Source organism: Mercenaria mercenaria, chromosome 18, assembly GCF_021730395.1.
Source record: "Mercenaria mercenaria strain notata chromosome 18, MADL_Memer_1, whole genome shotgun sequence".
NCBI lineage: Eukaryota > Metazoa > Mollusca > Bivalvia > Venerida > Veneridae > Mercenaria > Mercenaria mercenaria.
Window position 1 is genome coordinate 38,483,949 of NC_069378.1, and position 26,243 is coordinate 38,510,191.

The 26,243-nt window shown below is 37.6% G+C and overlaps 1 protein-coding gene across 1 annotated transcript in view; it reads left to right on the top strand.

The window, feature by feature from the left end:
* LOC123538458 (ubiquitin-conjugating enzyme E2 G2) overlaps positions 1-26,035 on the top strand; it is a 45,430-nt gene extending 19,395 nt beyond the window's left edge. The window contains exons 3-5 of the mRNA XM_045322576.2: positions 5,022-5,140; positions 8,790-8,930; positions 25,184-26,035. Of these exons, the coding sequence (XP_045178511.1) occupies positions 5,022-5,140; positions 8,790-8,930; positions 25,184-25,296 (373 nt within the window). The 3' untranslated portion in view covers positions 25,297-26,035. The remainder of the gene's footprint in view (positions 1-5,021; positions 5,141-8,789; positions 8,931-25,183) is intronic.
* The last annotated feature ends 208 nt before the right edge of the window (positions 26,036-26,243 follow it).

Here is a 26,243-nt window from a genome sequence, read left to right on the forward strand (position 1 = left end):
AGGGTTAGAATCACCATGGTTACAAAATATATACATTTAAGGTATTTTTGTTCAAATTTAGTTAATCCGGTATATACCGGAGTCTGTAATATATCACGGGCGCACCAACTCTGTATTTAGTCACAGCCTAACTTTTTTGCCGGTAAATATTAAATATTGCTGGGGAAAAAATCCGAAATTTAACTGCGACTAATACGCTAGAAGTTAAATTTTCCGACCATTTCCAGAGCAAAAATTAGATGCGGACTGTACATTACCGCGACCTATACACACCAAAATACAGTATATTGTAACTTTTTTATAATTGACCGTAGGGAAAAACCAAGACCACTTTTCTGTGGTACAACATAGTTGTTACTTTCTAATTTTAGGTGCATTTTAAGGTATCTCTACCTGGTAAGGAGTTTTTTTGTGGACTTAGAAAAACAAAAGAATTACAATGATTACTAAACTACCACAAAATTAAAATTACATCTGCAAATACAGGTGCTAGAGTAAAGAAATTTGCTGTGACGGGCGTATATTGTGACATTCTGGCACTCTTGTTTATTCTTATGAAAAGTGTTGAAAACCTGGTTTCGTGGCATTGCCGCGTTTCTTGTTTATATAAATACTGCAAGCAAAATAAGAAAATCTTAAGCCTCTAAAATAGCACATTTTATCTGATGGCTGAACCATAACCTATGTTCGGAGCCAGGGGCAATAAAAAATGTCAGTGTAGAAACAACCTGCTGGAGTTACTTCCCTCTTAATGAATAAACTTATATAAATATAAATAAGAACAAACATAGGGACGGGAGCCAGTCTAGGCTTTGATATTTGGTATGTAGAATTATCTAGTGGTCCTCTACCAAGATTGTTCAAATTATTCCCCTAGGATCAAATATGGCCATCATCAATATAAATTTGACATACATGTGTTGTTTGGTCTTCTGGCCAAAATAAAAAAATTGTGTGGTTCAGGGAAACCGACCGACCCTAATTTTACCAGCTGACACTAACAATTTTTTTCCAATTTTTTGGGTACAAATTTCTTGGGTACGAATATTTTTTAGTACAAAACATTTATGATACCAAAGCCATAAAAATCGACCGATGTCTTCACTCCCGCATCCATTCTCGCTACCAGAGGTCTACCATGGTTCCCCGTGGAACTCGAGAGTTTGACAAACCTCTGATGGATGAGAATGTCCCACATTTTGATTTGTAAATTTATACAAAGCTGTACCTTTTCCGATGAAAAGTCGCCGCCATCTTGAAAATTGAAAACATACATCAGTATGAAAATAACCGATAATTTAGCGATAAAGTTGTAAAAACTTACCAAGTTTCCAATGAATCAATTATAAATGCAAGGCCCTAGTTATCTTTTCATAAATAATTTGTCAAAATGATTTTATAAGGCTGAAATTTAAGTTGAAAGTGCCAGGCCGCAAGCGTCACTATACGCCGAAATTTCAAGTTTACACAAAATAGGTTCGTTCAAATTACATATGATTTTGTTTATTTTTTGCATTTTGTTTGTTATATTTGTCTAACATTGAATTAAGATAATAAATAGGAAGGGAATGAAGTTTAAATTACCAAAATACCAAGTTGTATTGGAAAAACAACGGACTTGCGGGCACCTGTTATAACTCGGAATTCGGATATCATTTTTGAGTCGGCTAACGCCGAGTCCTTGCTGTCATCCGATTTCTCATTCTTCTTAAATGGACGAACAACACAGTGCATTGATGTAGTTCCATTAGATTGTCTTTAATTTCAAAGAGTTCATTGATCAGATGAAGTTCAGTTATGTCAGTCCCATTTGATATGACCAATATACGATGTAATCTGTCAAATTTATGAAGTGTATTTGTGCAATACTCGAGTAAAGCCACGTATTTTCTTCCGCGATAACTCATTAAGCGTAAGCACGAATAACGATTCTGTGGGATTTGGTGATACTAGTTTGCGCAATATGATAATGGTGGCTAATTTTATGCCCTTATGTCACAGAATAGCAAATATTAATTTAACAAATTCAGATAAAAACTGCATATTGAATTTATTAGCCAAATGTTTCCTTGCCCATTTCAAAAAGTAATCTTTAAAATCATTGCGCAAATAACAAATTTGTTGATGCACATTTCATGAATTGCGCAGATTTACCAAGCTTTTTCGAAGAATAGTCTAGCTATTCTACTCACCCTGGCGTCGGCGTCACACCTTGGTTAAAGTTTTGCATGCAAGTACATACAGCTATCATTTAAAGGCATATAGCTTTGAAAGTTTCAAAGCTATATGCCTTTAAATTAAAGACTGTGTGATGTTCTCCTGAAAACACAGATTTTACTTTGAGCTTAAATTCAATTTTGAAATAACTGAGATCAGTTTACAGGTGAATTATCATGTATATGTAGTACAAAGTAAAGAATTTTGCAACAGTGTTCATGTAAGAAGCACCACATTTGGTGTTGTAATTGAATGTAATTAATTACAATTTGCAATGTAATTGTAATTTAATTAATTACATTGCTAAATTTAATGTAATGGTAATTGTAATTTAATTGGACAGTTCTCAGTGTAATTGTAATTTAATTAATTACATTCTAAAGTAATTGACCCTAGGTCTGTTTGAAACTTATTTTTTCTTTTTCTAGATCAATTACCAACCTCACTGGGTCAAGTTTCATAACTCTGACATGTATTTTGAGCAAATTATGCCCCCTTTTGGACTAAGAAAATCCTGGTTAAAGTTTTACATGCAAGTTATTATCGCCAAAACTAATGCAGATGTTGAATTGAAACTTCACATGTGTCTTTGGGGTTATAAAAATAGTTGATAGCATCAAGTCCCATAACTCTAACCTGCATTTTGGCCAAATTATGCCCCCTTTTGGACTTATAAAAACATAGTGACAAGGTGAGCTTTTGTGATCACCCTTCGTCCGTCGTCCGTGCGTCCGTCAACAATTTTTTGTCTGCATGATAGTGGTTTCATTTATGATTTTATTTTAACCAAACTTGCACACAACTTGTATCACCATAAGATCTCAGTTCCTTTCTTGAACTGGCCAGATCCCATTATGGGTTCCAGAGTTATGGCTCCAAAAAGGGCCAAAATTAGCTATTTTGACCTTATCTGCACAATAGCAGCTTTATGATTTGATTTTTACCAAACTTGCACACAACTTGAACCACCATAAGATCTTGTTTCCTTTCTTGAACTGGCCAGATCCCATTATGGGTTCCAGAGTTATGGCCCCTTAAAGGGCCAGAATTAGCTATTTTGACCTTGTCTGCACAATAGCAGCTTCATTTATGATTTGAATTTAATCAAACTTGCACAAAACTTGTGTCACCATAAGATCTCGGTTCCTTTCTTGAACCGGCCAGATCCCATAATGGGTTCCAGAGTTATGGCCCCTGAAAGGGCCAAAATTAGCTATTTTGACCTTGTCTGCACAATAGCAGCTTCATTTATGATTTGATTTTAACCAAACTTGCACACAACTTGTATCACCACAAGACCTTGGTTCTTTTCTTGAACTGGCCAGATTCCATCATGGGTTCCAGAGTAATGGCCCCTTAAAGGTCCAAAATTTGCTATTTTGGCTTTTGCAGCCATATAGAGACTTCATTTATGGTTTGATTTTATACAAACTTCCAAAATATCTTCAAATACAATAAATCTTGGATTCCATGACGAATCTGTCAGATCCAGTCGTAGGTTCCAGAGTTATTTTATATCTGATTACCTTCCCTGATTGTAATCAAAATGGATTTATATCAGTAAGTACTTATAGGACTTATTTGAAATTTCATTATTGTCATTAGTTGGACTGAGACAATCAGGGTAGATAACTAAGGACTGATTTTATGTTAAATTACCTCCCTTTATTTCAAATTAAAATGGGTATATGTCAGTAGCTAATGAAGATACTGATCTGAAATTTCATTTATGTCAACAGATGGACTTGGATAATCAGTGTAGATACATATTGACTGAATTTATGACAAATTACCTCCCCATATTTTTTATCTAAATGAATACACCTTAGGAGCTTCTAATGAGATTGGTTTGAAACGTTATTTATGTCTTCCATCATAATTAAGGAATAGTCATATTAGATAACCCTTTGATTGAACATTTATCAATATGAATACTTTACTAATATATTGTTGTATAGGCTTGTACCCTGTATCTTCTACATGCATATACCAATGCATGATTACCTCCCCTGATTTTAATAAAAATGGATTTATCTCGGTAAATATTTATAGAACTCATTTGAAATTTCATTATTGTCTTTAGTTGGGCTGAGGCAATCAGGGTAGGTAGCTATGGACTGATTTTATGTCAAATTACCTCCCTTTGTTTCAAATTAAAATGGGTGTATCTCAGTAACCAATGAAGATACTGATTTGAAATGTCATTTGTGCCATCAGATGGACTCGGACAATCAGGGTAGATAACTTTTGACTGAATTTATGACAAATTACCTCCCTTTATTTTATGTAGACGATTATATCTCAGCAGCATCTAATGAGATTGGTTTTAAATGTTATTTAAGTCTTCTAGGGTAAGGAATAGTCATGTTAGTACAAAAATGCAGCATTTGAGCCTAGGACCCTCAAACTTGGTATGGAAATTGGCCCTGACTAGGTCAAAAGGGACTGTTACAAAAAATGTTTATCCTGATGATATTTAATGTGTATGCCTATGTGCTCTAAGTCAAAACTTGATCATATCATTTTGAGCAATGGTACTCAGGTGAGCGATACAGGGCCATCATGGCCATCTTGTTGCTGACTCTTAATAGTTTGGGTGTTACTGCTGTCAGGATGTCAAAGGTCAAAATCACATGATCTCAAGGAAATAATCAGTTTCCATTCAATAGTTGAAAATTAGACATGGTGGACATATGTGTTCCGTGATATGTTAAAATAAAAGATTTAGCAAGAACTAATATCATAGAATAATGAATTATTAACCATATAAAAAATTGCAATGTACAGTGGCAAATGTATTTCAGGGGTCCAGAAGGTACTTGCTTTGAAGGTGGTGTATTTCCAGCTAGACTCACATTTCCAGCAGATTATCCTCTTGGACCTCCAAAAATGAAGTTCACCTGTGAATTATTCCATCCAAATAGTAAGTAAACATTCTTAGCTCACCTGAGTGCTGGGTGATCGGGGTGAGCTGGTGTGATCGCTCACCATCCGTAGTCAGTCTGTTTGTCCATCTACACTTTTCTTCAGATGAAATCTCTAAATCTACTGGTCAGAACTGCACCAAGTTTGGTCAGTAGCATTCTGGCTTGTTCCTCTGTCAAGTTTGTTCAAATGTTTTAGCTTGGCCCCTTTTTAGCTCAACTGAGCACAAAGTGCTCACCGCGTGTGATCGCTCACCGTCCGTCATCTGTCTGTTGGTCCGTCCTTCCACACTTCCCTTTAACAAACATCTCCTCTGATTCATTTTGTGGAAGTTGATGAAACTTGGCCTGTATGTTCCTTGAGTGGTCCTCTTCTGTACTTGTTTATCCCCCCGCCAAAGGCGAAGGGGATATTAGAAATGCTCTCCGTGCGTGCGTGCGTGCGTCCATCCGCAACGATCTTTGTCCGAAGCATAACTCCAAAAGTACTGGAGGGATTTTCTTCAAACTTCATACACTGATAGAACACATTGGGAGGAAGTGCAGTGTGCAAGAACAATAACTCTACCTTGCCTAATTTTTGAGTTATTCCCCTTTATCATATTTTCTTAAAAAATTTTGTCCGGAGCATAACTCCAAAAGTACTGGAGGGATTTTCTTCAAACTTCATACACTGATAGAACACATTGGGAGGAAGTGCAGTGTGCAAGAACAATAACTCTTCCTTGCCTATTTTTCGAGTTATTCCCCATTATCATATTTTCTTAAAAAAAATTGTCTGGAGCATAACTCCAAAAGTACTGGAGGGATTTTCTTCAGACTTCATACACTGATAGAACACATTGGGAGGAAGTGCAGTGTGCAAGAACAATAACTCTTCCTTGCCTATTTTTTGAGTTATTCCCCTTTATCATATTTTCTTAAAACATTTTGTCCAGAGCATAACCCTAAAAGTACTGGAGGGATTTTCTTCAAACTTCATACACTGATAGAACACATTAGGAGGAAGTGCAGTGTGCAAGAACAATAACTCTACCTTGCCTATTTTTTGAGTTTTTCCCCTTTATCATATTTTCTTAAAACAATTTGTCCGGAGCATATCTTTTTCATGCATGGAGGGATTTTGATATATATTGGCACAAATGTTTACCACCATGAGTTGGAGTGTCATGCGCAAGATCCAGGTCACTAGGTCTAAGGTCAAGGTCACACTTAGAGGCCAAAGGTCAGATACAAGATTGACTTTGTCCGAAGCATTTCTTCTTCATGCATGGAGGGATTTTGATGTAACTTGGCACAATTAATTATACACCATCATGAGACAAAGCGTCATGCGCAGTTCCCTTCTTTAGAATTACTTCCCTTTGTTGTTACTATAAATAGCTTTTATTGTAACTTTTTCATTACTAGTCGTAGGGAAAAATCGAGACCACTTTTCTGTAGTACAACATGCATGCTATATCCAATTTTGAGGTGTATTTTGACCAATTTCTACCTGATAAAGATTTTTGTGTGGACTTGCATTTTTTTTTTTTTTTTTTTTTTTTTTTTTTTTAAGATTAACTTTAAAACCCCTGATGCGGACCACAACTAAACGGTTCTTCAAAGCTTTCCCCAAAATTAATACTTTCAGACACTAACTTGCCAGGAACTTTAGCCTTCAATTATAATATGCCCGGCGGGGGGATTAGCCATGTCTAACATGGCTCTTGTTCAGATGGTTTCGCTTGGTTGCACATAAGGGCCGCCAGGGCTAAAAATAGAAAAATCTTTAAAAAAACATCAAACTGCTGGTCTGATTTTGAAATAATTTCACACAATTGGTCCTAAGTTGTGTGATCCTCTACCAAGATTGTTCAAATTATTCTGATTCCTCAAAAAACATGGCTGCCAGAGGGCATGGTCAGTTTTCTCTATACTATTATTATGTATATAGTGGAAACTTTAAAAATCTTCTTGTATGACACTGCTGGCCTGGTTTGGAAATAGTTTCACGCAAATGGTCCTTCCCCTGCAAAAATACCAAGAATTCATTGCATTACTACATCATGGACTTGAATGCAAAGAGATCAGTCTGGCATAGGCTGTGTAAGGAATGAGGTGTAAAACAGTGAAAATTTGAATGGATTTTGTTAACTTATCAATTTTAAAGGAAAGTAATATATCTCAGAAAGGTAAGACTGAACTTTAATTATTTTATTAAAACAGTTATTTTTAATTTAGTACACTAGCTGATGTTTATTCTGATGGAACTCAGTCAAGTAACTGCTCCCATTCAAAATTTTGCATTTTTCTTTAAAAGGATAAAACAAATTAAAGGATGAAAAAAATGTTATGCAATTGTAATAGTACTTTGATGATATGTACACTTAAAATGAAATTTCTGAATGCTTAAGATACATGATAGGAATTTTATCTCTCTTTAATGTCTTTTTCTCTATAAAGGTTTTAATTTAAATTAGATCTGATATTGGAGTGGTAGAAACTAAAGATTTTACAATTCTGTTACATATAATTTCTTTTTATGTATTTCTCCGAATTACATATAGTTAAGGACGTATGCTAGAATTTGGTGCGAAAATTTTCCTAATAACAGAATTTCTTCAAACTTTGGATATTGAAGGACAATCATCTAAGAAACAAGAAAATGCAATAAAAATCATAGGTCACCGGTATAAAAAAAGAGTTATCTGCCCTTGAAAACAGAATTCCCCCAAAAATGAAGTTTTCAAGGGCAGATAACTCTTTTTCGAATCCGGTGACCTATGATTTTTATTGCATTTTTTTGTTTCTTAGATGATTGTCCTTCAATATCCAAAGTTTAAAGAAATTCTGTTATTGGGAAAATTTTCACCCATCTCATATACAGGGAATTCTAGCATACGCCTTTAAACTGACAAAGTATGTAGACAGTGAAATGTCAGTAAAACAACACAAACTGGAATGTATACTTAAAGAGCCATATCTTTTTAAACTAACATTTTTTTACTAAAAAGAAACAGTTTGAAATATCATTTATAAGAATATTATCAAAATGGATAATATTAAAAAGTAAAGTAAAATAGTTTATAACTATTATAGTTTGCATTTGTTTGGAATACTTTGGACATTTCGTAATACTTTTGCTTTTGCTTCCAAACTATTCCAAAGAAATCCTATGATTTCAGTGGAATTTACTTCAATAATTTCTTTAAAAAATGCAATGAATTCTTAGTATTTCCAACTCCAGTTTTGCAGGGGGATGCTGATTGTTTTCTGATGTGTTTAAAGTCCTCAGAAAAATGAGTTAAAACGACCAGAAATTTTTCTAAGTGTTACATTTCCGCAGTGTCTGTAAACATTCCATAACATTTTGAAAGATGTCCAGAGTGATTTCCAGAGATGTCCGTGGAAAATATTTGCACTCACTCTAGACATGTTATATAACAGGTGACTTCCTTCATTCACGGTAAGAAAACAATTTATAAGGCAGGGGATAGAAATTCACTGAATTTGCTTGTTAAAACAAATGTAAGCTGTTTTAGCTAAATAACTTGAGGAAGGAATGAGACATTGGGAGAGTTGACAATGAAAATATATGTGCTTTGTAGGAACCTTTGTATTGGCAGGGGATACCTATTCACCAAATTTGCTTGTTTTGAATTTCAGTATACCCTGATGGTCGTGTTTGTATTTCCATTTTACATGCACCTGGGGATGATCCAATGGGGTATGAGACAAGTGCGGAACGTTGGAGTCCAGTACAGAGTGTGGAGAAGATTCTTCTATCAGTTGTCAGTATGTTAGCTGGTATGTTCATTTTTTCTCGGGTATTCGATTTTTTTACCCGCCTTTTTCAAAGAAAAATAGGCTGTGTCCGTCTGTCCTTCCGTCCGTTACGCTTCGTGTCCTATCCATAACTCTGCCATCCATGAAGGGATTTTGAAGTAACTTGGCATAAATGTTCACCATAATGAGACATGTTGTGCGCAAGACCCAGAACCCTAGCTTCAAGGTCAAGGTCACACTCAGAGGTCAAAGTTTAACAGGGTCTGTTTTGTGTCCGGTCAGTAACTCTGCCATCCCTAAAGGGATTTTGAAATAACTTGGCATAAATGTTCCCCATAATGAGATGATGTGTTGTGCGCAAGATCCAGACCCCTAGCTCAAAGGTCAAGGTCACACTTAAAGGTTAACATGGCCTGCCATAACTCTACCATCCATGAAGAAATTTTAAAATAACTTGGCCTAAGTCTTCCCTATAATAAGATGACTTGTCATGTGCAAGACTCAGACTCCTAGCTCCAAGGTCAAGGTCACACTTAGAAGTCAATGGTTAACATAGTCAGTTTCTTGTCTGGTCCATAACTGTACCGTTTATCAAAGGATTTTGAAATTACTAGGCACAAATGTTCCCCAGAATGAGTTAATTATTACGTGCAGCAGTGCAAGACCCAGACCCCTATCTCCAAGGTCAGGGTCACCTTTGAACATTTTTAATCCCCCGCCACGAGTGGTGGGGGGTTATAGGAATGGTCTCCGTCCGTCCATCCTTCTGTTCATCCGTCCGTCTGTCCATCCATCCGTAACATTTCGTGTCCGCTCTGTATCTCCTAAACCCCTTGAAGGATTTTCGTGAAACTTGGGTCAAATGATCACCTCATCAAAATGATGTGCAGAACCCATGAGTCAGCCATGTCGGCTCAAGGTCAAGGTCACAAATCGAGGTCAAAGGTTTGAGCCTTCCATTTCGTGTCTGCTCTGTATCTCCTAAACCCGTTGGAGGATAATCATGAAACTTACGTCAAAATGATCAGCTCATCAAGACAATGTGCAGAACTTGTGAGTCAGCCATGTCGGCTCAAGGTCAAGGTCACAACTCGAGGACAAAGGTTTGAGCCTTCAATTTTGTGTCCGCTCTGTATCTCCTAAACTCCTTGGAAGATAATCATGAAACTTGCGTCAAATGATCACCTCATCAAGACGATGTGCAGAACTAATGAGTCAGCCATGTTGCTCAAGGTCAAGGTCACAACTCCAGGTCAAAGGTTTGAGCCTTCCATTTCGTGTCCACTCTGTATCTCCTAAACTCCTTGGAGGATTATCATGAAACTTTGGTCAAATGATCACCTCATCAAGACGATGTGCAGAACTCATGAGTCAGCCATGTCGGCTCAAGGTCAAGGTCACTACTTGAGGTCAAAGGTTTGAGCCTTCAATTTTGTGTCCGCTCTGTATCTCCTAAACCCATTGAAGGATAATCATGAAACTTGGGTCAAATGAGCACCTCATCAAAATGATGTGCAGAACTCACGAGTCAGCCATGTCGGCTTAAGGTCAAGGTCACAGCTCAGGGTCAAATGTTTGAGCCCTCCATTTTGTGTCTGCTCTATATCTCCTAAACCCCTTGAAGGATAATCATGAAACTTGGGTCAAATGAGCACCTCATCAAAATGATGTGCAGAACTCACGAGTCAGCCATGTCGGCTTAAGGTCAAGGTCACAACTCAAGGTCAAGTGTTTAAGCCTTCCATTTTATGTCTGCTCTGTATTCTCTTTAACTCCTTGAAGGATTTTAATATGACTTGGCTGTAATATTCCATTTATCAAGACAATGTGCAGAATTCCAAATTCACCCCTGCCAGCTTATGGTCACAACTCGATTGTTTAATGGTTCCACCCAATACCGTAAACCCTTTCACTGTCCATAACAATGGCGGGGGATATAGCTGTCTTTCAGACTGCCTTGTTATTTATTTGTCTGGTCTGTAACTTTTTATGCATTGTTGTATATTAAAATTATTTGACATAATTATTCACCATTACGAGACATTGTGTCTTGTGCAAAGGTCAAGGCCACAGGCACCAAGGTTAACTTTTTAGCTCACCTGAGCTAAAGGCTCATGGTGAGCTTTTGTGACCACTCAATGTCTGTTGTGTGTCGTTAGTCGTCCGTCATGTGTCCGTTAACATTTTTGTGCCCCCCCATGAGTGGTGGGGGCATGTAGATTTGGTCTTGTCCGTCCGTCCGAATTTTATGACGCGCCTTGCTCAAAAGTATTTGATATAAATTGATGAAACCTTGCATGAGTCTTTATCGTGACATGAACTTACGCACCTCCTATTTTTTGTCTGGCTCTGCCCCCTATTTCCAGAGTTATGGCCCCTGAAATAGTGAAAAATGCACATTTTCACCTTGTGACACGCCTAGCTCAAAAAGTATTTGATATAGATTCATGAAACCTTGCATGAGTCTTAATAATGATATGATTTTGCGCACCTCCTATTTTTCATCTTGGTCCACCCCCTATTTCCAGAGTTATGGCCCCTGAAATAGTCAACAACGCACATTTTCACCTTGTGACGCGCCTAGCTCAAAAGTATTACATATAAATTGATTAAACCTTGCATGAGTCTTTATCATGATATGAACTTGTGCACCTCCTATTTTTCATCTAGGTCCGCCCCCTATATCCAGAGTTATGGCCCCTGAAATATTCAAAAATGCACATTTTCACCTTGTGACGCACCTAACTCAAAAAGTATTACATATTAATTGATTAAACCTTGCATGAGTCTTTATTATGATATGAACTTGCGCACCTACTATTTTTTGTCTGCCTCTGCCCCTTATTTTCAGAGTTATGGCTCCTGAAAATAGTCAAACATTTTCACCTTGTGATGCACCTAGCTCAAAAAGTATAGGATATAAATGGATGATAACTTGCATGAGTCTTTATCATGATATAAACTTGCACACCCCTTGTTGTTTGGCTGGCTCCACCCCCTATTTTTAAAGTTATGGCCCTTGAAATAGTCAAAAAATGCACATTTTCACCCAATTATGTGCCTAGCTCAAAAGTATTTGAAACCTTGCTTGAGTCTTTATCATAATGTGACCTTGCACACTTGGCATTCTTCTTGAGAATCTTAGCTCTTATTCCAGAGTTATCGCCCTTGAAATAACCAAAATAGTGGATTTTTTGTTTGTGATGCTCATAGCTCAAAAAGTATATGGCCTAGAATAATGAATCCTTTTCATAAAATGTTTGTTGAGGCTATACCCCATTAAGACAGCAAACATTTGAATTATTTCCCCTAATTTGTGACAAATGTAACAGTGGGGGCACACCCTGTGTCCTACAGACACATTCTAGTTTTAAAAAATCTTCTTCTTGAAAACCACTGGGCAGAACTACACCAAACTTCACAGGAATGATCCTTGGGTAACCCCCTTTCAAAATTGTTCAAAGAATTGAATTCCATGCAGAACTCTGGTTGCCATGGCAACCAAAAAGGAAAAACTTATAGAGCCTTGATATTTGGCATGTGACATCATCTAATGGTCCTCTACCAAAATTATTCAAATTATTACCGTGGGGTGAAAGGAGGTCCTGCCCCGTGGGGTCTCTTCTTTTACATATACTTATATAGGAAAAAAACTTTAAAAATCTTGCAAGGCATAGGCTTTTGATATTTGGTATGTTACATTGCCTAGTGTTCCTCTACCAGAATTGTTCAGATTATGCCCCTGGGGTGAAAAGAGGCCCTGCCCTTGGGGTCTCAAGTTTAACATAGACTTTTAGAGAAAAAAATAAATAAAAATCTTCTTGTCTGAGAGTGTAAGGCCTATGTGTTTGATATTTGGAATGTATCCTCTAACGAGATTGTTCAAATTACACCCCTTGTGTGAAAAGAGGACTCGCCCTGGGAGTCACTTGTAATATCAGTTATATAGGAAAAATACTTCAAAAATTATCAGATCATATTTATGTCTCCCCCACCCACTGGGGAAGACATATTGTTTTTGCCCTGTCTATCTGTCTGTCACACTTCATTTCCGATCAATAACTGGAGAATCATTTGACCTAGAACCTTCAAACTTCATATGATGGTAGGGCTTATTGAGTAGACGACCCTATTGTTTTTGGGGGAGGGGGGGGGGGGTCACTCAATCAAAGGTCAAGGTCACAGGGGCCTGAACATCAATAACTTGAGAACTACTTGACCCAGAATTTTGAAACTTCATGAGATGTATGATCATGCGGAGTAGGTGACCCTTATTAGCTCACCTGTCACAAAGTGACAAGGTGAGCTATTGTGACCGCTTGATGTCCGTCGTCCGTCATCAGTCGTCCGTCATGCGTAGTGCGTCGTCCGTCAACAATTTTTTAAAAAATCTTCTTGAAAACCACTGGGCAGAATTACACCAAACTTCACAGGAATGATCCTTGGGTGGCCCCCTTTCAAAATTGTTCAAAGAATTGAATTCCATGCAGAACTCTGGTTGCCATGGCAACCAAAAGGAAAAACTTTAAAAATCTTCTTGTCCAAAACCACAGGGCCTAGGGCTTTGATATCTGGTGTGTAGCATCATCTAGTGGTCCTCTACCAAAATTATTCAAATTATCCCCCTAGGGTCAGATATGGCCACGCCCCAGGGGTCACATGGTTTATATAGACTTATATAGGGAAAACTTTGAAAATCTTCTTGTACAAAACCACATGGCCTAGGGCTTTGATATTTGGTATGTAGCATCATCTAGTGGTCCTAAAATTATCACCCTAGGATCAAATATGGCCCCGCCCTAGGTGTCCCAAGTTTTACTTAGACTTATATAGGAAAAAAGTTTAAAAATCTTCTTGTCTGAAACAACAACACTTAGACCTTTGATATTTGGTTTGTAGCATTGTCTTATGGTCCTCAACCAAAATTGTTCAAATTGTACCCCTTGGGTGAAAAGAGGCCCTGCCCGGGGGTCCCAAGTTTTATATAGACTTGTATAGGAAAAAGCTTTTAAAATCTTCTTGTCTGAAACCATATGACCTAGGCTTTTGATATTTGGTATGATGCATTGTCTAGTAGTCCTCTACCAAAATTATTCAAATTATGCCCCTGGGGTTAAAAGAGACCCCGCCCTGGGGTCACTTAGTTATTATGTGAGTTGTATAGGAAAAATACTTAAAAAATCATCTGATCCTATTTCCAAGACTGTTTAATTATAATTATCTGATGACCCCAAGTAATATGATGTCACTTGACTGTGACCTTGGCCTACTGACCTACTTTCTTGTTTTTTAAGATACAGCCTTGAAATTTTGATGACATACACAGTTTTGCACACAAATTGTAAAACTGAATTTCATTGACCATGAATGTGACCTACTGACTTTCTTAATATTTTATCATCAGTTTGACATTTGAAACATGTAGCTCATATTACTCAGGTGAGCGATCCAGGGTCATCATGACCCTCTTGTTGATTTTGGGGTCAATCTATTAAAGGTCAAGGGCACAGGGGCCTGAACATGCAAAACCATTTCCGATCAGTAACTTGAGAGCCACTTGACCCAGAATGTTGAAACTTCATAGGATGATTGTTCATGCAGAGTAGATGACCCCTATTGATTTTTGGGTCACTCTGATAAAGGTCAAGGTCACAGGGGCCTGAACATGGAAAAGCATTTCCGATCAATAACTTGAGAACCACTTGACCCAGAATGTTGAAACTTCAAAGGATGATTGGACATGCAGAGTAGGTGATCCCTATTGATTTTAGGGTCACTCTATTAAAGGTCAAGGTCACATGGGCCTGAACATGGAAAACCTTGACCCAGAATGTTGAAACTTGAAAGGATGACTGATCATGCAGAGTCATCACCCCTATTGATTTTGGGGTCACTCTAATAAAGGTCAAGATCATAGGGGCCTGAACATGCAGAACCATTTCTGATCAATAACTTGAGAACCACTTGACCCAGAATGTTGAAACTTTACTTAATAGGATGATTGGACAGGCAGAGTAGATGAGCCCTATTGATTTTGAGGTCACTCTATTAAAGGTCAAGGTTGCAGTGGACAGAACATGGAAATCCACATGAGAACTATTTGACCTAGAACCTTCAAATTTCATAGGGTGATAGGACTTACAGAGAGAGTAGATGACCCATATTGTTTTTAGGGTCACTCCATACAGGGGGTGATTGGACATGCAGAGTAAATGACCCCTACTGATTTTGGGGTCACTCGATCAAAGGTCAAGGTCACAAGGGATTGAACATGGAAAACTGTTTCCAATTCATAACTTGAGAACCACTAGGCCCAAAATGTTGAAACTTAGTGGGATGATTGGACATGCCAAGTAGGTGATCCCTATTGCAGCGAAGCACCAGTTTCTCTTTGACATTTGCTCCTGTCCCCTATTGACTTCTTGTCTATATGACTATGCATTGGGGAGACATGCGCGTTTCTACAAAAGCATCTTCTAGTTCCTAGACTGTTTAGTTATGATTACCTGATTGACCCCAAGTGATAAGGGGTCACCTGATTGTAACCTTGACCTACTGACCTACTTTCTTGTTTTTGTCGAGCCCGCTTGCGGAAGCGAAGACATAGTTGTCCAAATGACTGTTCCGTGTATGTGCGTGCGTCCGTCCGGACCATAACTTTGACATGCATGGAGCAATCTCATTTATATTTGGCATGAATATTAAACTCATTGAGTTGGAGTGTCATGCGCAAACCGCAGGTTCCTATATCAAAGGTTAAGGTTACACTTGGAGGTCAAAGGTTAAATTCAATAATGACTTTGTCCGGAGCATTTCTTTTTCATGCATGGAGGGATTTTGATATAACTTGGCACAAATGTTCACAACCATGTGGCGGAGTGTCATGCGCAAGAACCAGCACCCTAGGTCTAAGGACAAAGTCACACTTAGAAGTCAAATGTCAGATACAAGAATGACTTTGTCTGGAGCATTTCTTTTTCATGCATGAAGGGATTTTGATGTAACTTGGCACAATTGTTCACCATCATGAGACGGAGTGTCATGTGCAAGAACCTAGAATTACTTCCCTTTGTTGTTACTATAAATAGCTTATATTGTAACTTTTTTATTAAAAATCAAGACCACTTTTCTGTAGTACAATATACATGTTACATGCAATTTTGAGGTGTCTTTTGACCTTTCTCTGCTGGTAAGGATTTTTCTGTTGACTTAGATTTTTTTTAAAGATTTACTTCCCTTTGTTGATACTGTAAATAACTAATATTGTAACTTTTTGCAATCATTTTTTATTTGGCATAAATGTTTGCCTCAATGAGACAGGGTGTCACGTGCAACTCCTAGTCCATTTGACAGCTGGTGGGCTCGACATGTTGTCCGTGGGCATCTAGTTTAAGGTACAGCCTTGAAATTTGAATGACATGACTGTACAGTTTTGCACACCGATTTTAAAACTGACTTTCAGTGAACATGAATGTGACCTACTGACCTACTTTCTCAATATTTTAGCATCAGTTTGATATTTGAAACATGTAGCTCATATTACTCAGGTGAGCGATCCAGGGTCATCATGACCCTCTTGTTTTTTTTTCTCTTTTTAGCTTGTCTGATTTTTGAAAAAAATCTACAAGGTATTGTTGTCACTTGATTGTCTGCGTCAGCGTTGGTTAAAATTTTTGTTTGGGTCCATCTTTTCCCAAATACTGTAAGAGCTACAACTTTGAAGCTTTACATACTTGTTAACCATCACTAGGGGACTTTGTATGCCAAGAACCATAACTTTGATATGCATTTTTATAGAATTATGGCCCTTTTTGTATTTAGAAAATTTGAGTTTCTTGGTTAAAATGTTTGTTTAGGTCCACCTTTTCTCAAAAACTATAAGAGCTATAGCTTTGAAACTTTGCACACTTGTATATCATCATTTGGGGACTATGTAGGCCAAGAATAATAACTTTGTTTGCATTTTGTCAGAATTATGGCCCTTTTTGTACTTAGAAAATTTGAGTTTCTTGGTTAAAATTCTAGTTTAGGTCCACCTTTTCTCAAAAACTATAAGAGCTACAACTTCAAAACTTCGCACACTAGTTTATGATCATTTGGGGACTATGTAGGCCAAGACCCATAACTCTGATATGCATTTTGTCAGAATTATGACCCTATTTGTACTTAGAAAATTCGAGTTTCTTGGTTAAAATTTTTGTTTAGGTCACCTTTTCTCAAAAACCATAAGAGCTACAGCTTTGAAACTTTGCACATTTGTTTATCATCATTTGGGGATAATGTAGGTCAACAACCATAACTCTAACCTGCATTTTGTCAGAATTATGGCCCTTTTTATACTTAGAAAATCTGAACTATAACTCTTTTCTTACATATTGTCCAGCACTTGCAGACGAGCGATGGCACCCATAGGCGGTGCTTTTATTTGTTCATGAAATTACCTCCTTTTGATATGATAAAGTATAATAAATGTGTTTTTATATCAGTTTCCCCACTAATTTGAAAATGAAATTATGTTTAAAGTAAGATGATTGGTATTGATAGATATAAAAAAGCTATCAACAGTTAGATTTGTAGAATGCAAACCCAGGCACAAGTTATAACTAAATGGTATATATAGGTAAATGCAGCATTACTATTGTTGCAAAACATTAGGTAGATATGTAGTGCAGCTGTAGAATTAACTTTTTTCTGGACAAGTTTTTAGCCTACCGTGGGCTATTCAAATCACTCTGCGTCCGTGGTCCGTCCGTCCTTCCGTCTGTAAACAATTTGTCGTTATCGCATCTTCTCAGAAACTATCAGGGGGATTTTGACCAAATTTTGTAAGAATGATGTATTGGTACCCTAGTTGTGTCCCCCTGAAAATCAGACTGGTTCAAGTTATGGCCCTTTGTCAAAAAAGGGTCAAAATCTAGGTCAGTAGGTCAGATTTAAGGAAAAGCTTGTGAACACTCTAGAGACCACATTTGTGAATTAAACTTTATGAAACTTGGTCAGAATGTTAGTCTTGATGATCTCTAGGTCAAGTTTGAAACTGGGTCATGTTTGGTCAAAAACTAGGTCAGTAGGTCAGATCAAAGGAAAAGCTTGTGAACACTCTAGAGACCACATTTTTGACCCAATATTTATGAAACTTGGTCAGAATGTTAGTCTTGATGATCTCTAGGTCAAGTTCGAAACTGGGTCATGTGGGGTCAGAAACTAGGTCAGTAAATCAGATCAAAGGAATAGCTTGTGAACACTCTAGATACCACATTTGTGACCCAATCTTTCTGAAACTTGGTCAGAATGTAAATGTTGATGATCTTTAGGTCCTGTTTGAATCTGGGTCATGTGTTGGATCAAAAACTAGGTCAGTATGTCAGATTAATGGAAAACCTTGTGAACACTCTAGAAACCACATTTGTGACCAAATCTTTATGAAACTTTATGAAATGTTAGTCTTGATGATCTCTAGGTCAAGTTTGAAACTGGGTTATGTTGGCTCAAAAACCAGGTCACCTGGTCAGATCAAAGGAAAAGCTTGTGAACACTCTAGAGGCCACAGTTGTGTCTTGATGATCTTTAGGTCAAGTTTGAAACTGGGTCATGTTGGGTCAAAAACTAGATCAGTAGGTCAGATCAAAGGAAAAGCTTGTGAACACTCTAGAGACCACATTTTTGACCCAGTATTTATGAAACTTGGTCAGAATGTTAGTCTTGATGATCTCTAGGTCAAGTTCGAAACTGGGTCATGTGGGGTCAGAAACTAGGTCAGTAAATCAGATCAAAGGAATAGCTTGTGAACACTCTAGATACCACATTTGTGACCCAATCTTTCTGAAACTTGGTCAGAATGTAAATGTTGATGATCTTTAGGTCCTATTTGAATCTGGGTCATGTTGGATCAAAAACTAGGTCAGTATGTCAGATTAATGGAAAACCTTGTGAACACTCTAGAAACCACATTTGTGACCCAATCTTTATGAAACTTTATGAAATGTTAGTCTTGATGATCTCTAAGTCAAGTTTGAAACTGGGTTATGTTGGATCAAAAACCAGGTCACCTGGTCAGATCAAAGGAAAAGCTTGTGAACACTCTAGAGGCCACAGTTGTGTCTTGATGATCTTTAGGTCAAGTTTGAAACTGGGTCATGTTGGGTCAAAAACTAGGTCAGTAGATCAGATCAAAGGAAAAGCTTGTGAACACTCTAGAGACCACATTTTTGACCCAATACTTATGAAACTTGGTCAGAATGTTAGTCTTGGTGATCTCTAGGTCAAGTTCGAAACTGGGTCATGTGGGGTCAGAAAGTAGGTCAGTAAATCAGATCAAAGGAATAGCTTGTGAACACTCTAGATACCACATTTGTGACCCAATCTTTCTGAAACTTGGTCAGAATGTAAATGTTGATGATCTTTAGGTCCTGTTTGAATCTGGGTCATGTTGGATCAAAAACTAGGTCAGTATGTCAGATTAATGGAAAACCTTGTGAACACTCTAGAAACCACATTTGTGACCAAATCTTTATGAAACTTTATGAAATGTTAGTCTTGATGATCTCTAGGTCAAGTTTGAAACTGGGTTATGTTGGCTCAAAAACCAGGTCACCTGGTCAGATCAAAGGAAAAGCTTGTGAACACTCTAGAGGCCACAGTTGTGTCTTGATGATCTTTAGGTCAAGTTTGAAACTGGGTCATGTTGGGTCAAAAACTAGATCAGTAGGTCAGATCAAAGGAAAAGCTTGTGAACACTCTAGAGACCACATTTTTGACCCAGTATTTATGAAACTTGGTAAGAATGTTAGTCTTGATGATCTCTAGGTCAAGTTCGAAACTGGGTCATGTGGGGTCAGAAACTAGGTCAGTAAATCAGATCAAAGGAATAGCTTGTGAACACTCTAGATACCACATTTGTGACCCAATCTTTCTGAAACTTGGTCAGAATGTAAATGTTGATGATCTTTAGGTCCTATTTGAATCTGGGTCATGTTGGATCAAAAACTAGGTCAGTATGTCAGATTAATGGAAAACCTTGTGAACACTCTAGAAACCACATTTGTGACCAAATCTTTATGAAACTTTATGAAATGTTAGTCTTGATGATCTCTAGGTCAAGTTTGAAACTGGGTTATGTTGGATCAAAAACCAGGTCACCTGGTCAGATCAAAGGAAAAGCTTGTGAACACTCTAGAGGCCACAGTTGTGTCTTGATGATCTTTAGGTCAAGTTTGAAACTGGGTCATGTTGGGTCAAAAACTAGATCAGTAGGTCAGATCAAAGGAAAAGCTTGTGAACACTCTAGAGACCACATTTTTGACCCAGTATTTATGAAACTTGGTCAGAATGTTAGTCTTGATGATCTCTAGGTCAAGTTCGAAACTGGGTCATGTGGGGTCAGAAACTAGGTCAGTAAATCAGATCAAAGGAATAGCTTGTGAACACTCTAGATACCACATGTGTGACCCAATCTTTCTGAAACTTGGTCAGAATGTAAATGTTGATGATCTTTAGGTCCTATTTGAATCTGGGTCATGTTGGATCAAAAACTGGGTCAGTATGTCAGATTAATGGAAAACCTTGTGAACACTCTAGAAACCACATTTGTGACCCAATCTTTATGAAACTTTATGAAATGTTAGTCTTGATGATCTCTAGGTCAAGTTTGAAACTGGGTTATGTTGGATCAAAAACCAGGTCACCTGGTCAGATCAAAGGAAAAGCTTGTGAACACTCTAGAGGCCACAGTTGTGTCTTGATGATCTTTAGGTCAAGTTTGAAACTGGGTCATGTTGGGTCAAAAACTAGGTCAGTAGATCAGATCAAAGGAAAAGCTTGTGAACACTCTAGAGACCACATTTTTGACCCAATACTTATGAAACTTGGTCAGAATGTTAGTCTTGATGATCTCTAGGTCAAGTTCGAAACTGGGTCATGTGGGGTCAGAAAGTAGGTCAGTAAATCAGATCAAAGGAATAGCTTGTGAACACTCTAGATACCACATTTGTGACCCAATCTTTCTGAAACTTGGTCAGAATGTAAATGTTGATGATCTTTAGGTCCTGTTTGAATCTGGGTCATGTTGGATCAAAAACTAGGTCAGTATGTCAGATTAATGGAAAACCTTGTGAACACTCTAGAAACCACATTTGTGACCAAATCTTTATGAAACTTTATGAAATGTTAGTCTTGATGATCTCTAGGTCAAGTTTGAAACTGGGTTATGTTGGCTCAAAAACCAGGTCACCTGGTCAGATCAAAGGAAAAGCTTGTGAACACTCTAGAGGCCACAGTTGTGTCTTGATGATCTTTAGGTCAAGTTTGAAACTGGGTCATGTTTGGTCAAAAACTAGATCAGTAGGTCAGATCAAAGGAAAAGCTTGTGAACACTCTAGAGACCACATTTTTGACCCAATATTTATGAAACTTGGTCAGAATGTTAGTCTTGATGATCTCTAGGTCAAGTTCGAACCTGGGTCATGTGGGGTCAGAAACTAGGTCAGTAAATCAGATCAAAGGAATAGCTTGTGAACACTCTAGATACCACATTTGTGACCCAATCTTTCTGAAACTTGGTCAGAATGTAAATGTTGATGATCTTTAGGTCCTGTTTGAATCTGGGTCATGTTGGATCAAAAACTAGGTCAGTATGTCAGATTAATGGAAAACCTTGTGAACACTCTAGAAACCACATTTGTGACCCAATCTTTATGAAACTTTATGAAATGTTAGTCTTGATGATCTCTAAGTCAAGTTTGAAACTGGGTTATGTTGGATCAAAAACCAGGTCACCGGGTCAGATCAAAGGAAAAGCTTGTGAATACTCTAAAGGCCACAGTTGTGTCCCAGTATTGATGAAACTTAGTCAGAACATTTGGCATGATGATTTCTAGGTCAAGTTTGAATCTGGGTCATGTGGGGCCAAAAACTAGGTCACCTGGTCAAATCAAAGAAAACACTTGTGAACACTTCAGAGGCCACAGTTGTAACCCAGTCTGTATGAAACTGGGTCAGAATGTTTGTCTTAATTATTTCTAGGTAAAGTTTGAATCTGGGTCATGTGGGGTCAAAAATAAGGTCACTAGGCCAGATCAAAGGAAAATCTTTTCAACACTCCAGAGACCACAATTTAAGTTTCAAACTCATGAGAATTAGTCAGAATGTTTGTTTTGATAATCTGTAGGTCAAGTTGGAATCTGGGTCATGTGGGATCAAAAACTAGGTCACCTGGTCAAATCAAAGGAAAAGCTTGTGAAATCTCTAGAGGCCACAGTTGTAACCAAATGTTAATGAAATTTAATCAGAATGTTTGTCTTGATTATCTTTAGGTCAAGTTCAAGCCTTGGTCATATTGGGTCAAAAACTAGGTCAGTAGGCCAGATCAACTCTGGTGAGTGATATATAGGGCCATCATGGCCCTCTTGTTTTAGAAGTACTTCCCTTTGTTATTCCTATAAAAAGCTTATTTTGTATTTTTAGCTCACCTGAGCACTTTGTGCTCAAGGTGAGCTTTTGTGATCACCCTGTGTCTGTCGTCATCCGTCCGTTGTCCGTTGTCGTCAACAATTTGACTGTTAACAACTCTAGAGGTCACAATTAGCCCGCCCGCTTAGCTCAGTAGGTAAGAGCGTTGGTCTACGGATCGCGGGGTCGCGAGTTCGATCCTCGGGCGGGGCGTATGTTCTCCGTGACTATTTGATAAACGACATTGTGTCTGAAATCATTAGTCCTCCACCTCTGATATGTCATGTGGGGAAGTTGGCAGTTACTTGCGGAGAACAGGTTTGTACTGGTACAGAACCCAGGAACACTGGTTTAGGTTAACTGCCCGCCGTTACATGACTGAAATACTGTTGAAAAACGGCGTTAAACCCAAAAAAAACAAACACAATTTTGGCCCAATCTTAATGAAACTTGGTCAGAATGTTACCCTCAATAAAATCTTGGACGAGTTCGATATTGGGTTATCTGGGGTCAAAAACTAGGTGACCAGGTCAAATCAAAGGAAAAGCTTGTTAACACTCTAGAGGTCACAATTTTGGCCCAATCTTCATGAAACTTGGTCAGAATGTTACCCTCAATAAAATCTTGGAAGAGTTCGATATTGGGTCATCCGGGGTCAAAAACTAGGTCACCAGGTCAAATCAAAGGAAAAACTTGTTAACACTCTAGAGGTCACAATTTTGACCCAATCTTAATGAAACTTGGTCAGAATGTTATCCTCAATTAAATCTTGGATGAGTTTGATATTGGGTCATCTGGGGTCAAAAACTAGGTCACCAGGTCAAATCAAAGGAAAAGCTTGTTAACACTGTAGAGGCCACATTTATGACAGTATTTTCATGAAATTTGGTCAGAATGTTAATATTGATGATCTCAAGGTCCATTTTGAATCTGGGTCATGTAGGTCAAAAACTAGGTCACCAGGTCAAATCAAAGGAAAAGCTAGTTAACACTGTAGAGGCCACATTTATGACCATATCTTAATGAAACTTGGTCAGAATGTTAATCTTGATGATATATAGGTCAAGTTCAAATCTGGGTCAGATGGGTTCAAAAACTAGGTCACTAGGTCAAATCAAAGGTAAAGCTTGTTAACACTCTAGAGGCTACATTTATGACTGTATCTTCATGAAACTTAGTCAGAATGTTAACCTTGATGATCTTTAGGTCAAGTTCGAATCTGGGTCTTATGGGGTCAAAAACTAGGTTGCCGGGTCAAATCAAACGAAAAGCTAGTTAACACTCTAGAGGTCACAATTTTGGCCCAAATCTTAATGAAAATTGATCAGAATGTTAACCTCAATAAAATCTTGGACGAGTTTGATATTGCATTATCTGTGGTCAAAAACTAGGTCACCAGGTGAAATCAAAGGAAAAGCTTGTTAACACTGTAGAGGCCACATTTATTACTGTATCTTCATGAAACTTGGCCAGAATTTTAAGCTTGATGATCTCAAAATCCAGTTTGAATCTGGGTCATGTAGGGTCAAAAACTAGGTCACCAGGTCAAATCAAAGAAAAAGCTAGTTAACACTGTAGAGGCCACATTTATGACCATATCTTAATGAAATTTGGTCAGAATGTTAATCGTGATGATTCCTAGGTCAGGTGAGCGATACAGGGCCTTCATGGCCCTCTTGTTTTTTATTATTGGCCATACAGAAAAACCAACACTACTTTTCTGAGGTACAACATGGATGATTCATCAAATTTTTAGGTGCATTTTGACTTATCTCTACCTGGTAAAGATGTTTTTTTGCGGACTTAGATTTTTTTTGTGTGTGGATGATTGTTTCAGTTAGATAACTTTAATATGGGTCAAGATGCTGAAATGAAACTAAGGGTGTTAGGGCTTATGGATTAGATGACCCCTATCGTTTTTGGGGTCACTCAACCAAAGGTCAAGGTCACAGGGGCCTGAATATGGAAAACCGTTTCCGGCCAATAACTTAAGAATCACTTGACCTAGAATGTTGAAAATTTGTAGAATGATTGGACATGAAAAGTATAGTTAATCCCTAATTCTCTATTGATTTTGGGGACACTCCATCAAAGGTCAAGGTCACAGGGGCCTGAACATGGAAAACAGTTTCCAATCAATAATTTGAGAACCACTTGACCGACAATGTTGAAACTTCACAGGATGACTGGACATGCAGAGCAAATGACCTGTTTTGCTTTTTGGGGTCACTCGATCAAAGGTCAAGGTCAAGGTCATGGAAAACTGTTTTCAGTCTATAACTTGAGAACCACTTGACCCAGAACATTGAAACTTCATAGGATGATTGGACATGCAGATGAAATTGTATTTCAGTCACTAAGCCAACCATCAGTGTCTCTTTGATTTTCACTCCTGTCCCTGTTTGACTTCTTACCTATTACTACTGTGCTTCGAGATTTTCTACAAAAGCATCTTCTAGTGTTTTTAAGCTCGACTATTCAGAGAATAGGTAGAGCTATTGGACTTATCCATGTGTCATGTAGGGGCCTATTGTTGCTGAGCAGTAGTGTTGTTTAAATGTAAAGCATTTCAAATATTATGAAAGGAAAAGGTTTTTACTAACTGATGAGAAAGAATTTTATTTTGTAAATCAGGTGAAAAGAAATCAAGCAAACAAAATGAAAAGACTAAATTTTTTAGCTTGGTGTGTTTTGGACTAGAAAAGATTGGATTGCAGTAGAGTGCAGTGTTAAAGTGCAGACTGTAGCGGAAAGACAGTAGTATCAGACATAATTATGTAAAAGACTAAGTACTATGTTTTGTTATAAATGATTTTATAATATTACAGAACCAAATGATGAAAGTGCCGCAAATGTTGATGCAGCCAAGATGTGGCGAGAGGAGAGAGAAAAGTTTGAAGAAATTGCAAAAAAACATGTTCGAAAAAGTCTGGGCTTGTGACATCAATGGGACTTCTTTAAACTGTTAAAATCTACTGAGTAATTGAAAGAATTTGCAACCTAAATTGTCATAAACTTTGAAGATTGGTTACCAGGTGATACTGTTGATCCAGTTACTTAAGGTACCAGTCAGTTCAGGAGAGTGGTTAGGAATATTTACTTCTATATTGATCAAGTCTGTTGGTTGAAGTGCTATAGTTACCACTCTGTCTAAGTGTCTGTGCATATCCATGCACCTTGTTGTTTGGGCCATAACTTTGAAACTGTTGAAGGGATTTTGTTATACATGTATATTTATAGAATGACAGAGGACATTGAGAGGAAATGCATGCTTCCTTTTACTGCCTTTATTTTATTGTCTGTGTTATAACTGTGAAAGTGCTGAATGGAATTTATTCAAACATACAAATACAAAGATAGAAGACATTAAGGCAAAGCACAGTATACAAGAACATTAACACTACATTGCTTACGGTTTGAATTACAGTTTAGTTCAGGAATTAAGGCCACATTGGAGACTGGCAAAAAGTGGGCATAGCATTAAGTCACATAGCATCAAGCCAGTCTGTCTTTCTATCAAGATCATACCAAGTGTTGTATCTGATTTGAAATAGTGCAGTTGGTTCACCAAAGGCTTTCTAAAACAAATAACAGAACAATCATGTATATTTATGTATATGATACAGTTTAATCACAAACATCTTACTATGGAAAAGTAATAAAATGTTGCATACAGTAAACCATTGTGTAAATTTAGTTTCTCAATGTTATCAGTCACAAAAGAATTTTATCAAAATGTGATGTTAACTCTTAAAGTTCATGTCTGATTAATGCAGTTAAATTCTCTTAAAACAGTTTAATTATATGCTTCTTTTAAGTTATTATTATGCATGTCCTGAACATAGCTGAAACATCGTTCAAGGGACAAGTCATCTGCAGGAATCATAG